The sequence below is a fragment of the Camelus dromedarius genome, chromosome 18 (assembly GCF_036321535.1).
Source record: "Camelus dromedarius isolate mCamDro1 chromosome 18, mCamDro1.pat, whole genome shotgun sequence".
NCBI lineage: Eukaryota > Metazoa > Chordata > Mammalia > Artiodactyla > Camelidae > Camelus > Camelus dromedarius.
In genome coordinates this window covers 11,797,217-11,810,189 of record NC_087453.1, presented here as the reverse complement: position 1 = coordinate 11,810,189, position 12,973 = coordinate 11,797,217, and the positions used below count along the sequence as shown (strand labels likewise).

The 12,973-nt window shown below is 52.6% G+C and overlaps 2 protein-coding genes across 3 annotated transcripts; one reads left to right on the top strand and one right to left on the bottom strand.

Moving 5' to 3' along the window:
* Positions 1 to 21: 21 nt before the first annotated feature.
* UBE2C (ubiquitin conjugating enzyme E2 C) lies at positions 22 to 3,484 on the top strand. 2 transcript variants are annotated; one of them, XM_010978601.3, is made up of 7 exons: positions 22 to 309; positions 861 to 888; positions 1,897 to 2,007; positions 2,278 to 2,349; positions 2,560 to 2,617; positions 2,727 to 2,786; positions 3,224 to 3,484. In XM_010978601.3, the coding sequence occupies exons 1-7, from the start codon at positions 209 to 211 to the stop codon at positions 3,280 to 3,282; spliced, it is 489 nt and encodes a 162-aa protein (XP_010976903.1). In that variant the 5' UTR covers positions 22 to 208; the 3' UTR covers positions 3,283 to 3,484. The 2 variants fall into 2 exon arrangements, with proteins under 2 accessions (XP_010976903.1, XP_010976901.1); XM_010978599.3 differs by lacking the exon at positions 2,278 to 2,349 and having other exon boundaries at positions 116 to 309; positions 1,897 to 1,983; positions 2,413 to 2,617.
* Positions 3,485 to 7,181: 3,697 nt separating this feature from the next.
* On the bottom strand, positions 7,182 to 9,973 carry TNNC2 (troponin C2, fast skeletal type). The gene is made up of 6 exons (XM_010978602.3): positions 9,883 to 9,973; positions 8,417 to 8,468; positions 8,134 to 8,277; positions 7,926 to 8,040; positions 7,633 to 7,769; positions 7,182 to 7,358 (listed from the first exon to the last, which is right to left on the bottom strand). The coding sequence occupies exons 1-6, from the start codon at positions 9,883 to 9,885 to the stop codon at positions 7,327 to 7,329; spliced, it is 483 nt and encodes a 160-aa protein (XP_010976904.1). The 5' UTR covers positions 9,886 to 9,973; the 3' UTR covers positions 7,182 to 7,326.
* Between the last annotated feature and the right edge of the window lie 3,000 nt (positions 9,974 to 12,973).

Sequence of the window (12,973 nt, the reverse complement as noted above, 5' to 3'; positions counted from 1 at the left end):
GCGATGCACTGGTGGGTGGGTCTAGCAGATGCGTGGTGACAGAGCGCTCTGGCTCGTCCTATTGGCTGGATCAAACCCAAGCGAGACGCTGACTGGCCAGGCTGCAGGAGGGTTACAATTCAAACGCGGGCGGGCGTTCCCGCAGCCCCGCAGTTGCAGCCGTGGTCACAGTCTTTGAGTTTCCCGTCTCTCTCCCAGCGCCGTCCGGATGGCTTCCCAGAACCGTGACCCAGCCGCTGCCAGTGTCGCCGCCGCTCGTAAAGGAGCCGAGCCCAGTGGGGGCGCCGCCCGGGGCCCCGTGGGCAAGAGGTGAGTAGTGTGAAGGTAAAACTCTCCGAGCTTGGCACGCCCTGGGCATTGAGGGAGAGAGTGAAGACTTCTGGGACCCCCACCTCCTCCTGGAGCGGGTAAGATATGGGAGGTGGAGGGACACACTAGGAGCTCGTCTGCTCTTAGAGGACACCTCCCCCCCCCGAAGAAGGTTGGTAGGGACGCTGCCAGGATCCTCTGAGGGTAAGCCAAGATGAGGATGCGCCGGGAACCCTCAGTGGTTTGGCTGGAAGGCGGTGGCGGGGGAGAGGAGATAAGCTGAGATCCGGCACAGAACGCCAGAAAAGAGAGGGTTAAGAACAAGCCAGAGCTGTCCTGCGGGACGGGAACCTGGAATTAAGGGAGAGTGAGGACTCACTAGGACTCTCCTGTGGAAATGGGGGTGACCGTGCCCCCAGCTAAGTCCGACCTTAGGGTGAAGAGAAAGCCTCATGACAGCTGCTCCAGAGAGATTGGGGTGGGAGGAGATGTACCACCAGGAGCCCTGGCCCATCTAGGCTCCCAGGTGACCCCGAATGCTCTTTTTGCAGGCTACAGCAGGAGCTGATGACCCTCATGGTGAGTGACTAAATCCCAGATCCCCAACCAACTGGTCCGCCCTCCTACCTCCTGGTCACGTATCAGTAGCCTCCTTTCCTCTATCAGGGTCTTTGATAGACATGGAGGTAAAAAGATGAGTCCAGTTTGCTCTCCGCTAGGAAGAAGTTAATACACCCCACCTACACACCTTTTCTCCTAGCAGTCTCTACTCCAGGTGCCATCCCCCAACAATGAAGCTACCCATAAAATACAGCTCCCAGAAGCCATTCAAGGCCTTCCTGTCCTGCCTGACCCTACTTCCCTGCCCTGAGATTTATCCACACCCAACTCTCCACTCTTCTTAATATTTCTAATCCTGTTCCCTTTTTACGTAAATTTTTCCCTTTATACCTTAACCCTGGATTTCAACTCACATCCTTCAATGCGCATATTGTTTATCTTCCCGGTCTGTGAATAGTCTCTGGGTTTTGTATATAACCAGCACTCAATAGTATGTTAGGGGATAGGGGGAGAGATAAATTGGGAGTTTGAGATTTGCAGATACTAACTACTATATATAAAATAGATAAACACCAAGGTACTACTGTATATAGCACAGGGAACTGTATTCAGTATCTTGTAGTAACCTATAATGAAAAAGCTGTATGTGTATAACTGAGTCACTATGCTGTACACCAGAGACTAACACATTTGTAAATTGACTATACTTCAATTTTTTTAAAAACCATGTTGAATTAAAAAAAAAATGTCCTGTTGAATTCCCAGCAACCAGCAAAACTGTGGGTACAGAGCTGCCCTCTGCGTCCCTGCACAGTCCTCCCTCCTTAGCCTGGTGATGGATCTCTTAATCCCAATATTCCCCAGAGGGGCATATTCAGCCCCTAGAATCTAGCCACTCCCTCAGAAAAGCCTATCAACTCGGTCTGGTGGCTTTATTTTGGATCAAAATGTGACGAGGTTAAAAGGAGTTGTTTAACCCACTGACCCCCAAGAACACAGCCCAGCAGTGTTGTGTTTCCTCCCCAGATGTCTGGTGACAAAGGGATTTCTGCCTTCCCCGAGTCAGACAACCTTTTCAAGTGGGTGGGGACCATCCATGGAGCAGCTGGCACGGTAAGTGTGGGTGGGATGGGAAGTGTGATTTGGCTGAGTCTAGGAAGAGGTGGGAGGTGACACCCAAGTGCTGGGTCTGCTTCCACGTCTTTGCCCCATGTCTGTGCCCTGAGCCTGTAGCCCTGATCTCCCTCTGCAGAGTGAGAGGGTGGGTTTAAGGCAGGGCTCTCCATCTTAGATGGCTACAGGGGGTCAGATAGCAAGGAAGAGAATGAAGGATAGTCAAGGACTTAGTTAGGCCTGTGGGCCTTAGACCAAAGGATCACTGATGTCCCCTCCAGAAAGGAGAGAAAGCACCAGACCAGTTTAATGCTCTGTCTTCTGTCAAGTCCCAGACAAACTCAGGAGTCCCGGCAAGCCCCTTATGTGAGGCTTGGACTGAGAACTCAGGCTGAAGTTGGGAGGCTTACTCCCAATCTGTTTCTCAAGGTATATGAAGACCTGAGGTATAAGCTGTCCCTGGAGTTCCCCAGTGGCTACCCTTACAACGCACCCACAGTGAAGTTCCTCACGCCCTGCTACCACCCCAACGTGGACACCCAGGGTAACATCTGCCTGGACATTCTGAAGGACAAGTGGTCCGCCTTGTACGACGTCAGGACCATCCTGCTCTCCATCCAGAGCCTGCTTGGAGGTGACTGCTGAGACCAGCCCCTTCCCCTGCAACCTGGGGACCTGTCAGGGCTCCCTCAGGCCAGCTTCCTCTACCCTCACCTGACCATTCTCTTTCTCTCCACCTGCAGAACCCAACATCGATAGCCCTTTGAACACACATGCAGCCGAGCTCTGGAAAAACCCCACAGGTGGGTCCTTTACCCTCAGGGCACCAGGCCATCCCTCCCCAATCTTCAGAGGCTCCCTCAAACAACAAAAGGATTCCAGTGACTTGGGAATCTGTCCTGCTGACAGCAGGGTTGGGGGAGTTCACCCAAGTAACCCAGTTCCACCTCTTCCTTGGTGTTTCTGGTTTGCCTGTTTGCTATAAAATCAGAAAATTAACTCTTTCCACATGAATGTCAGTTGGAGGCCTTTTTAAGTAGAAGGCAAAGCTTTGTGCAAATGACTTGCTCACTTGCTTGCTAGTAAGGAAGCAGAGCCCATCCTGGCAGAGGGAGAATCCCTTGTGCTGAGAAACCCCTCCCCCACCCCCCAAACTCTTCCCACTGTTTGTATCCTTGCGGCCCTCTTGTCAATCTTAACCCCTGTCCCCTCGCTCACCAGCCTGCCTGTTCTCTTCCAGCCTTTAAGAAGTACCTGCAAGAAACCTACTCAAAGCAGGTCTCCAGCCAAGAGCCCTGACCCGGGCTGTCCAGCTCTCTCCTTGTGTCGTCGTCTCATTTTTTCCCTTAGATGGACTGTCCTTTCCTTGATTTCTGTATAAGACTCTGTATCTTACCTGTGGTGTCATTTTTGTTTTGTTTCTGTTTTTTAAATTAAGTGTCTGGTTAAGCCCTTGTGATGAATATATTAAATAAATACATTTTGGGTTTTTTTTTAACAAGTTGCTGTCTTGTAGCGCTGGAAGTGTTCAGGATCGGCAGAGGTCAGGTTGACAGGTTTAGGATCTGGGTTCTTGCCCTGCTCCTCTCTCCAGGGAATAGAAGCAGCTGATAGGCTATAGGGCTGAGCAGTGGGGTGACAGAATTTGTTCCCTTGTGACCTTAGTCATTTTATGACTCTGCATTTGTCTCCTAGTCTATAAAATAGGTGTCACAAAATGCCAATTTATATGGAGTAGTGCACCAGGAAAGTTAGCGAATAATAGTTGCTGTCCCAGCTGTGTTACAGGCTGAACCAGACCTTAGGCTGAAACAGCCAGAGCTGTAGAAAGTGTGTGCGTGTATGGGCACGCATGCATGTGTTGGAAGGAATTGGGCGGGCTGGGGGGGACCAGTGGAAAGAGGACATTCGGGTGACCCTACAGCAGGGCCAGGGTCTGGGGAGACAGCCAGGGAAAGCCATCAGGATTGAGTTCTCAACTCCCCTCTGGCCCCAGGTTCCCCTTAGATGGCTCCACACTCCAAGGGGGAACAGCCTCCTGCTCCATCTCCACCAGCAGTTCTGCTGCTGCACCCACTGGCCCAGGCCCCCAGCCCCTTGGGCTCTTTCCGCTGGCCTGCTACAGCCCTTTAGGCCCTGAGGGGATACCCCTGTGCCGACCAGCCGAGTCCAGGCGGGCTGAGGTGAGGGGTCTGGCCCAGGTCCTGCAGGAAGCTCCTGAGGTAACAAACATATCTCCAACAAGGCCTGGGTCTTGACCTTCTCACCCAGCCTGGTCAGCTCTGTCTGCAGCTGGTTGTGCGACTTGGGGGTGGGGGTGCAGAGATGGCAGGGAGGCCATCAGGAAGGTTCTCACCCACCCCTTCCTCTTACTCCAGCCAGTCTAGACCTTTCCTGCCCTGTGTGTCCCCCACCCCTGCCACCAACCAGCAGCCACATGTGGAAAGAATTGGAGTTGTGAGGTCTGGGATCGGAAACGATGACCTCTAGTCAGTTTCGTCATCTCAGCGCGTGCTGTTGGCTCTCTCCTTGGGGCTTAGACCAGTGTTGCTCAATCTGTGCATGTAAATCTGCCTGGGATCTTATAAATAAACAAATTTTGATTCTGTTGGTCTGGGTGGGGCCTGAGGTCCTGCATTTCTCATCAGCTTCCTGTTGATCTTTACTGCTGCACTCTAGTTAAAAGTATACAGCAATGTTCTCATGCGGTTGTCCTTCCACTTGTCACCTGGAACCTGTTAGAAATGTAAATTCTGGGCCCCAACAAGCTCTCCATTTGATTCTGACCCTCTCTCAAACCAAAACTCACCTGGCTGGAAGATGTCTGAGACACGCAGAGCTCAGAACCTGACACTAAGTTCGTTCTGATAAATGCTGGCCAGGGTGGATGTACCTTTGCCTGCCTTAGGAAGCCTCTCCATGTGGTCTGTGATCATGGTGTTTGGTTCCCCATATGGTCACATGGCCTACCTTGGACACAACCTACACCGTATTTCACAACCAATACAGAGTGTTCCCTGGAATTAACCCCTGGGAGAAAGTAAAATGATTTTACTGCTAGGTTGCTCAAAGAGGAGAGAGGCAGTCTGGCTGCTGTGGAGAAACAGCTGCAGATGGAAGAAAGCCAAGCAGAGACAAATAGCGGAGAGATGACTATTTGAGCCCGTGGCCTCTAGTTCATTCCTTGGCTTCCCAGTATCATGAACCAACAAAGCTTTTTTGGTTTAAGTCAGTTCGATGTAGGTTTCTGAAACTAGTGCAGTAAGTATTAGAGGGTGTGATTATTATTATTTCCATTCACTCTATGCAATTGCTGACTACCTGCAAGGTAATGACCGTGCATTTGGGGCTGGGGAGAAAGGGAAAAGGCCACAGTCCTGTCCTCAAGGAGGATGAAGTTTAGGGAGTAAACAAGCATGTGAACAGAGTAGAATAAGGGCTGTACAGAGTAGTGGTTAAGAGATCAGACCAGGTAGGCAGAACAACTGTCAGAATCCCCCCTCTACCCCCATATATACACTTGGGCACTTAGATTTAACTTCTGTAAAATGGAAATATTGATAGTGACCTCATAGGATAGATGAAGGACCTTAGAAGAGTGCCTGGCACGTAGTAAGCACTCAAATTTTGGGTGATAGGCTCACATGTTGCTAGGAAAGCTCAGAGGTGGGGCACCTAGTGAAGACTAGGAGGGTCAAGGAAGGCTCCAGGGACAAGGGGATTGGGTGGTGAGGGAGGTAACTGGCAGTTAATGAAGCCTTGAGCAGGACAGTGACATGATCAGATTCAGTTTTCAAAAGAACATTCTGGCTGCCACCTTGTCTAGGGAGTGGATGGCTGGGAGGAGGTTCTCAGCACCTTGGTAAGCTGTGGTGATGGCCTGAGTTATGACACTGAGTGGACTTGGAGAGGAGGGGTGAAGTAAGGAGAAGGCATAGTAAGGAAATTCAAGGTACAAAACAAGCTCCAGAAGTCGTGACTTGGGTCGCATCCCTGAGATAGGGGACGCGGGAGAGCAAGATGGGGCAGGATCTGTTTAGGGCAGGACCGGTTTGAAGTTCTCAGGATGCCCGGGTAGAACCATCAACAGATAGGTGGTACCACAGTTAAGAGCCCTGATCCTGTTTCCACCACACAGAGATATCATCTAGGTTGTTATCTGTATGGCTGGGTACCTCACCCCACTCTGCCCTCTTTCCTCAACTGTAAAATGGGAAAAAGAGCATCTGCCTCTGGGGTTGTGTGGATAAATGAGGCGATGCTGGCACAGCACTGCTCCTGGCTGGAAGTACAATCTGGGAAATGTGAGTGAGACAGAAAGGGGAGAAGAGCACATGGAGCTGGAGAGGGAGGGCTGCAGCGATGAATAACAGAGTTCAGTGTTTCAAGATGACAATGATATGACTAATAGCATTTATTATACGCTCACTCCGTGCCAGGTTCTGTTCTAAGCACTTTGCACACATTAACTCGTTTTCACAACCCTGTGAGGTAAGTACGGTCATTGTCCGCATTTTACAGATTAGGAAAGGAAGCAGAGAGCGGTTTGTCACCAGCACTGAGGATTCAGTCTCAGCCTGACTAAAGCTCAACTGCCACTGCACTTAATTAGTTTTGACCCAACACCTGCTATAACCGAGTTGTGTATAAAAGGGCTGTGGGTGCCAGAGGGCAGCCAGTCAGGGCAAGGATCAGGGAGGAGATGCTGGTACCTGATCTGGGTCTTGGTAACTTGGAGATGGCATCTGAGCTGGGTAGAAGGATTTGCCAGACTTTAAAAGGAAGAACGGCATTCCAAGGAGGGGGGAACAGAATGTGCAAAGGCCCAAGGGCTTAAAAGGGCACCTTAGCTCCATAGCAAGAAGGAGGTCATTTGCCCAGGGAGGCTGGAGCCTCTCAAGGGGAGAGGCGGCTGTGGGAAGGCAGGGAAGGAATCTGGAATTGATTCTAGAAGCAAGGGGAAGCCTTGAAGCGTCAGGCGCCACCCAACCCCCGGCTGAGCTGCTCACTCCCAGCGCCAGCAGCCGAGTGCGTGGAGCGCCGCCTCGAGCTCCTATGACCCAATGCTTTGGGTCGTCTCTCCTTGTAACCTCGAGGGCGCTCCGGTGGCTCCGTCCCAGGTGGCGCGCTGGATGGTGCCCAGCCAGGCGGATCCCGACCCCCACTTCCCAGGTCCGCCCCTCACTCAGGCCACGCGCTTTGAAATGTTTGCTTTTATTCCTTCTAGACACAGACCCAGAAGGGGCCGCGCCTCCCTCCCGGGGCGGAGAATGGGACCCGGCGGGGGTGGCACCGCTCGCGTCCGAGGGGCGCGCGGTGCCGGCGGAGGCGAGGGCCGACTTCTTACTGCACGCCCTCCATCATCTTCAGGAACTCTGCGGGGAAGGAGGGGGAGAGGTGGTCACGGGTGCCCTCGGGACGAGAGAGACCTGCCCGGGCTCCCGGCCAGCGAAGGGGGTGCCTGGTCATTAGCTGATAAATTAAATTGCACCAAACCGCGGGGAGCTCCCTATCCGTCACCGGTGGGTGGGGAGGAACTTGGCCCCGCCCCTCATCGCCCCGCCCACAAGGCTGAGGAAGCCCAGCTGCACACCCTGGACCCTTCGGCGTGGCTCGGTCCCCCACTCCCTGCGCTCCCGCGGCCCTCACCATCGAAGTCAATGCGGCCATCATTGTTCTTGTCGCCGTCTTTCATCAGGGATTCGAGCTCCTCGTCCGTCACGTGCTCGCCAGAGGCCCGGAAAATCTCAGCCAGTTCCTCAGCATCGATGTAGCCGTCTGCGTTCCTGTGGGGGGAGACACAGGGCGGGGCTCAGAACAGGGGAGCTGCCCGGGCCAAGCCGGACGCCCCTTCCTGCACCCCCACCCTGAGAACCTTCGTGCCCTGCGGGCCAGATTCGGGCTGCTCAGCGCCTTGCTCGGCTCCCAGGCCCCCAAAGCACCTGTCGAAGATGCGGAAACACTCAGCCAGCTCCTCCTCACTCTTCCCCTTGGCGTCCTCTTTCATCTGGCGCACCATCATGACCAAGAACTCCTCGAAGTCGATGGTGCCGCTGCCTGAGGGAAGCAGGTGGTGAGTGAGCCTGGACCCTGGCTGCCAGCCTCTCCCCACCACCATCGCATCCTTGTCTCCGAGGGCCACCCGCTCACCGTCCTCGTCCACCTCCTCGATGATGGCGTCCAGCTCCTCTTTGGTGGGTGTCTGGCCCAGCATCCTCATCACAGTGCCCAACTCCTTGACGCTGATGTCCCCACCACCATCAGCATCAAACATGTCAAAAGCGGCCTTGAACTCTGCCCGGGGAAGGAAGGCAGAGGGCTAGGGTGAGCCTGGCTAGACTGTCAGCCTCACATCTACCCTCCCACCCTGCCCAGAAACCAAACATTCCCCAGCACACGTCCACCCAGCAGCAAGCCTGCCCACCCTACTCACCAGCGATCATCTCCTCGCTGAGGTAGGACCGGGCCTCAGCCTGCTGGTCCGTCTGCAGAAAACATGCACAGTCAGAGAGCCAAAGGTGTAGCCCCTGGAGCACATTCCTGCCTTAAACCCACACTATTCTGCACCCCCACTTCTGTAAGTACCCCTTGGTCCTCCAGAGGAACAGCTCCAAACCTGCACACCCTCTGCATTCTCCCACGGCAGCCAACCCCAGTTTTAAAGAACTAGGGGTTATGCCAAGACTCCCTCTCTTGTCAATAAGAGGTCAAGTCAGGAACCCTGTCCAGGAACCTTGGGCAAGTTACTCAATGTACCCTCACCCACTCATCTCTTCTCAGCAGCTTTTCAGGGATGAGATGAAATCAGAAGTGTGAGAAGGCTTTGGAAAGAGCCAGCACCATCCCAGTGTGATTTTCTAGTTTGCCCCACCTCCTCACAGTGCCTGGGACTTTAATAGGTGCTCGATAAATGTTTGTTGTCAAATAAATAATAATGCAACACAAAGTCATGGAGCCCCTCCTGAGGGTCAGGCACTGGGAGCCCCAAGAAGAGTCAGACACATCATCCCCCCATCTGAGAACTTGCAGAGATGGAGATTTTAAGCTTCCTTCTTATGATTCAGTCATGGGAGTCAGTACCACTCATGCTGGGCAGGATGTGATGGGGGCCTTGTGAGAGCGACAATAAGATGGCAATAGGGAGTTCTGGTCACATCCTAGCCAAGCCAGCTAGCCAGGGGGCTTTGGACTGAGGCTGGCGGCAGTGAGGAAGGGCTGAGGCATCCGAGGAGTTCTTCAGCTGACTGGCTGCTGGCCCTCCGGCCTGTTTCCCTCCTCCTCCCCTCCCCGCCTCCCCTCCTCCTTGCTTATGCCAGAAGGGCAGGCTATTTTTAGTTAGGAATGGGCAACAGCAGCTGTCCTCCAGGGTCTAGTTACTCCTTGAAGTGAAGTGGGGAGGGCAATCTCAAGAAAAGGACAGCCTCAAATCACAACCCCTCTCCGGGAGGCTGAAGTCTCTCTAACTCGAGTCTGTCATCTTCTGCCCCTTCTCAATCCCCTTGGAGCTCTTGGGGTCCTGCGCCTGAGCTGGTTCGAGGCCCTGCAGATCTCCCATCTTCCAGAGGAGTTCTCCTCTCACTGGCTTGCTGGGTGACTCCCTCTGGCCCTCAGGGTCCCCATCTCCACCATGGACACAAACTAAGACATTGCTAGAAGCCTTAGAAAGTCCCAGGGAGTCGGCAAGGCTTGAGGATGTCTCTGGGAGTCCCAGCCCTCCCCTTCCAAGACAAGTCCGAGGCCTTCTTCCCAGCCTTCCTCCCAGGCACCTGGGTTCCAGGAACCTTCATATTACATCTTCAGACATCCAGGTTATTGGCCCATGGAGCACCCAGGTCTGGCCTGAAAGAGGCCCAGAGGTGCTCGAGGGAATGGAGGGATGAAGTCCCTTCTTGTCCTTACCATGGTTGCTTGTCACCCGGACTCCTCCGCTGCAGGTCACCTCTTCTGCACTCCACCACCCAAAGATACCCTGGCCCGCTCTAGCCCCTAGGATTTGTAGGGGCACCCTCTCCTCCCACCTCCCTGCTCCCCAGGACTCGATGCTCTGGCCAATCAGATCCTGGGGTCAGCGAGCCTCCCCCTCCCAGAGTCCTAGCCCATTACCTAATTTAGCCAAGGGCCCTTGCAGAGAAATTTAAGCCTCCGAGCAGGTGGCAGGACTTGACATCTTAGATTCTTGCGGGGAGAACCCGCCCTGCTCTGATGCCTTCATGACACCCCCCCCACCACCACCAAGAAGCACACTTGATCCAAGATGGGTAATGACAATCAGAATAGAGAAAAGTGAGACAGCATGGGGGAATGGAAGAGCACAGGCCTCGAAAACCCAAGATCCAAGTCCTGTCTCTATAAGCTGTGCAATCTTGGGCAGGTGGTGATGCCACTCTGAGCTTCAGTGTCCTTATCTGTGAAATGGGGCCAGTCACAACCTCCTTCACAGAGAAACTGTGGTAAAGAAGAGCCCAGGTATAAGTCACCTAGCTTGTGCCAGCTCCATAGGGCTGGTGCTTGGTAAGTGGGATGTCCTGTCTTTCAACCATGGTAAGGAGCCGGGGACAGGAGGCAGGGAAAGTGACAGTCACAGGTATCGAATCTCGGCAACGTGCCACAGACTGTGCTAAGCATTTTAACGACATGCTCTCCTCCAGTCCTCATCCTGTGAGGTAGCAATTATTATAACTATTCCCTTTTTACTGGGGAGCCTTGTAAAACATAAAGATCTATCGTCATGCTGGTGATTCTTATTAACCCTAACTGAGAGGTCCAGGAAATGAGGTGTGCCCTTGGAGTAGAAATAAACATTGAAAGCAGATTCTTCCCTCAAGCTGACTTCTGTACGGAAAGAGCTATCGGGAGTCACTTTTTTGGTGGGGAAGAGGGGCAGGGGAAGGTTCTCTAGGTGAAGGGGCAGGTGGCCCATTGCTAGAGCTGGCTGGAGAAGTCTGGAGGAGCTCAGCTGGCCATCTGGAGAGTGAAGGGGTGGGCAGATCGAGTCAAGTCCAAAGGGATCCCGCCTTGCGAGTTCACAGGGTCCACGCTAGGTTCTGGGGGATGGGGACATTCATGGACAGTATCTGAAGTCAACAGGAGCACTGAGATGGCTGAATACAGGGTCCGGGGCCAGTGAAAGGGGGCTGGACACCAAGGGAAGCAGATGGACAGTGGCAGCTGGGCTGCCCTCTTCCCCTATATATAAATATTCCCAAGGAAAGCTCAGTGGAGCCAGGCCAGGCTAAATAAGGCCTCCCCCAGCCAGGCAGAGGGCCAAAGGGCAGTGCCACCCAGGGGATTCCAATTTGGACACAAACATTGGAACCGCTTGCTCTCTTTGGAGCAGAAAGTGTAGAACGCTCAGCAGTCCTTTGTTCATTAATCTGTTCTGTCATTTATTCAGGGAACTAGATAAGGTCCAAACTCAGCATGGCCACGCCAGGTCCCACTGACCCTTCCATTCTCACCTCCCTTCCTTCTCTACCTCGTGTGCCGCTTTGCTCTATTCAGACTAAAATACAGCTCTAAGCATCTGCCTTTACACCCCTCAGGCCCTTGCACATGCTGGGTTTTTTTTTTTTTTCCCCTGCCAGGAACCCCCATCTTCCCCCTCTTCACCTGCCTACTTCCCTATGGTCTTTCTCACCTTTAACATCCCTTCCTCCAGGATCCCTCCTCCCCTAGTCCCAGTCCAAGGTGGCCTCCTGTAGTCACCCCAGTCATAGCACTGGGCATGCCACTGGGTCATGCCCTGTGCTAAGTTCCACAGGCCAGAGACTGTTACCTGCCCATCAGTACATTTCCACACACCCAGCACTTGGCACTTAGCAAGTGTTCAATAAACCTGATGTTCTTGGTAAGAGTAACAGAACTGAATGGCATCCGGTTCAATAGAAGGAAATTCCTCAGAGTGGTGGATGAATAATCTTCAGAATGGGCCGCTTCAGGAGGTAATGAGCTTCCTGTAACTGAATATATGCAAACAGAAATTTGATGACCATCTCTCAGGGAGGCTGGGGGTAGATATCCGTACAGAGTCTAAGAGGAGTGGAGAATACAAGATATCAAGAGATCTCCTAGTTCTGGCCCTGTGTGTATGACCCAGGGTCAGCCCCTTCCCTCCACTGAGCCTCAGACCATCTGTAAAGTGGAGGTGCTGGACCAGATTTCTGGACCCTCCTCCAGACCCTCGTGGCTCTGACGACTCAGGGTTTTGTAAACACTTTCTTGGTACCCAGACTTGTGAGGCATTTGCCAAAGTACAAGTTGATATTTAGCCAAGGTCTGGTGAATGGGTGCATGCTGAGTGAATGAACAAATGAAGCATGTCTTTGTTTTTTTTTGCCCCAACGCCCTGCTGGGAAGGTGAATGAAGCGTTGTTAAGGCTTTGAAATGGCACAGCCTAAGCCTCAAATCCAAGCTCCCCTATTTCCTAGCTGTGGGTCTTGGGAAAGTCAATTTGCCTCAATTTCTTCATCTTGAAAATGGATGATTATTGTCCACAGACAGCCTCCTCCCCAGGATGTTCTGAGGGTAAGACGTGACCCCATATAAAGGACCTAAGGGAAGAGTAACAGTTCAGTGGTAAAACGCGTGCTGAGCATTCACGAGGTCCTGGGTTCAATTCCCAGTACCTCCATTTAAAATTTTTTAAAATAAATTAATTAACTACAAAAAATAAATTAAATGTCTAGAACAGGATAGAGGACACAGTGGAACCTCAAGTAATGAGAGTTCAGCTCCTTCTGCACAGAGGGAGGGCAGGGAGTGTGTGTTCCATTCAAAGCTATTCTCTCACCCCTCTCTCCTGTGCCGTTTAAACAGGGTAGGAGCTACCAACAGAGATACTTCGCTTCTTTGGTTGTACAACTAGCAACATCTGCCCTAGTAGGGACTAATATCTAGGCCTTCTGACAGGAAGTGACAATTAATTCTTGACCTTCTGCTGCTCTCTGGATAAAAGATAAAAACAGCGCACTGAGAAGTGGCAGAAATTAC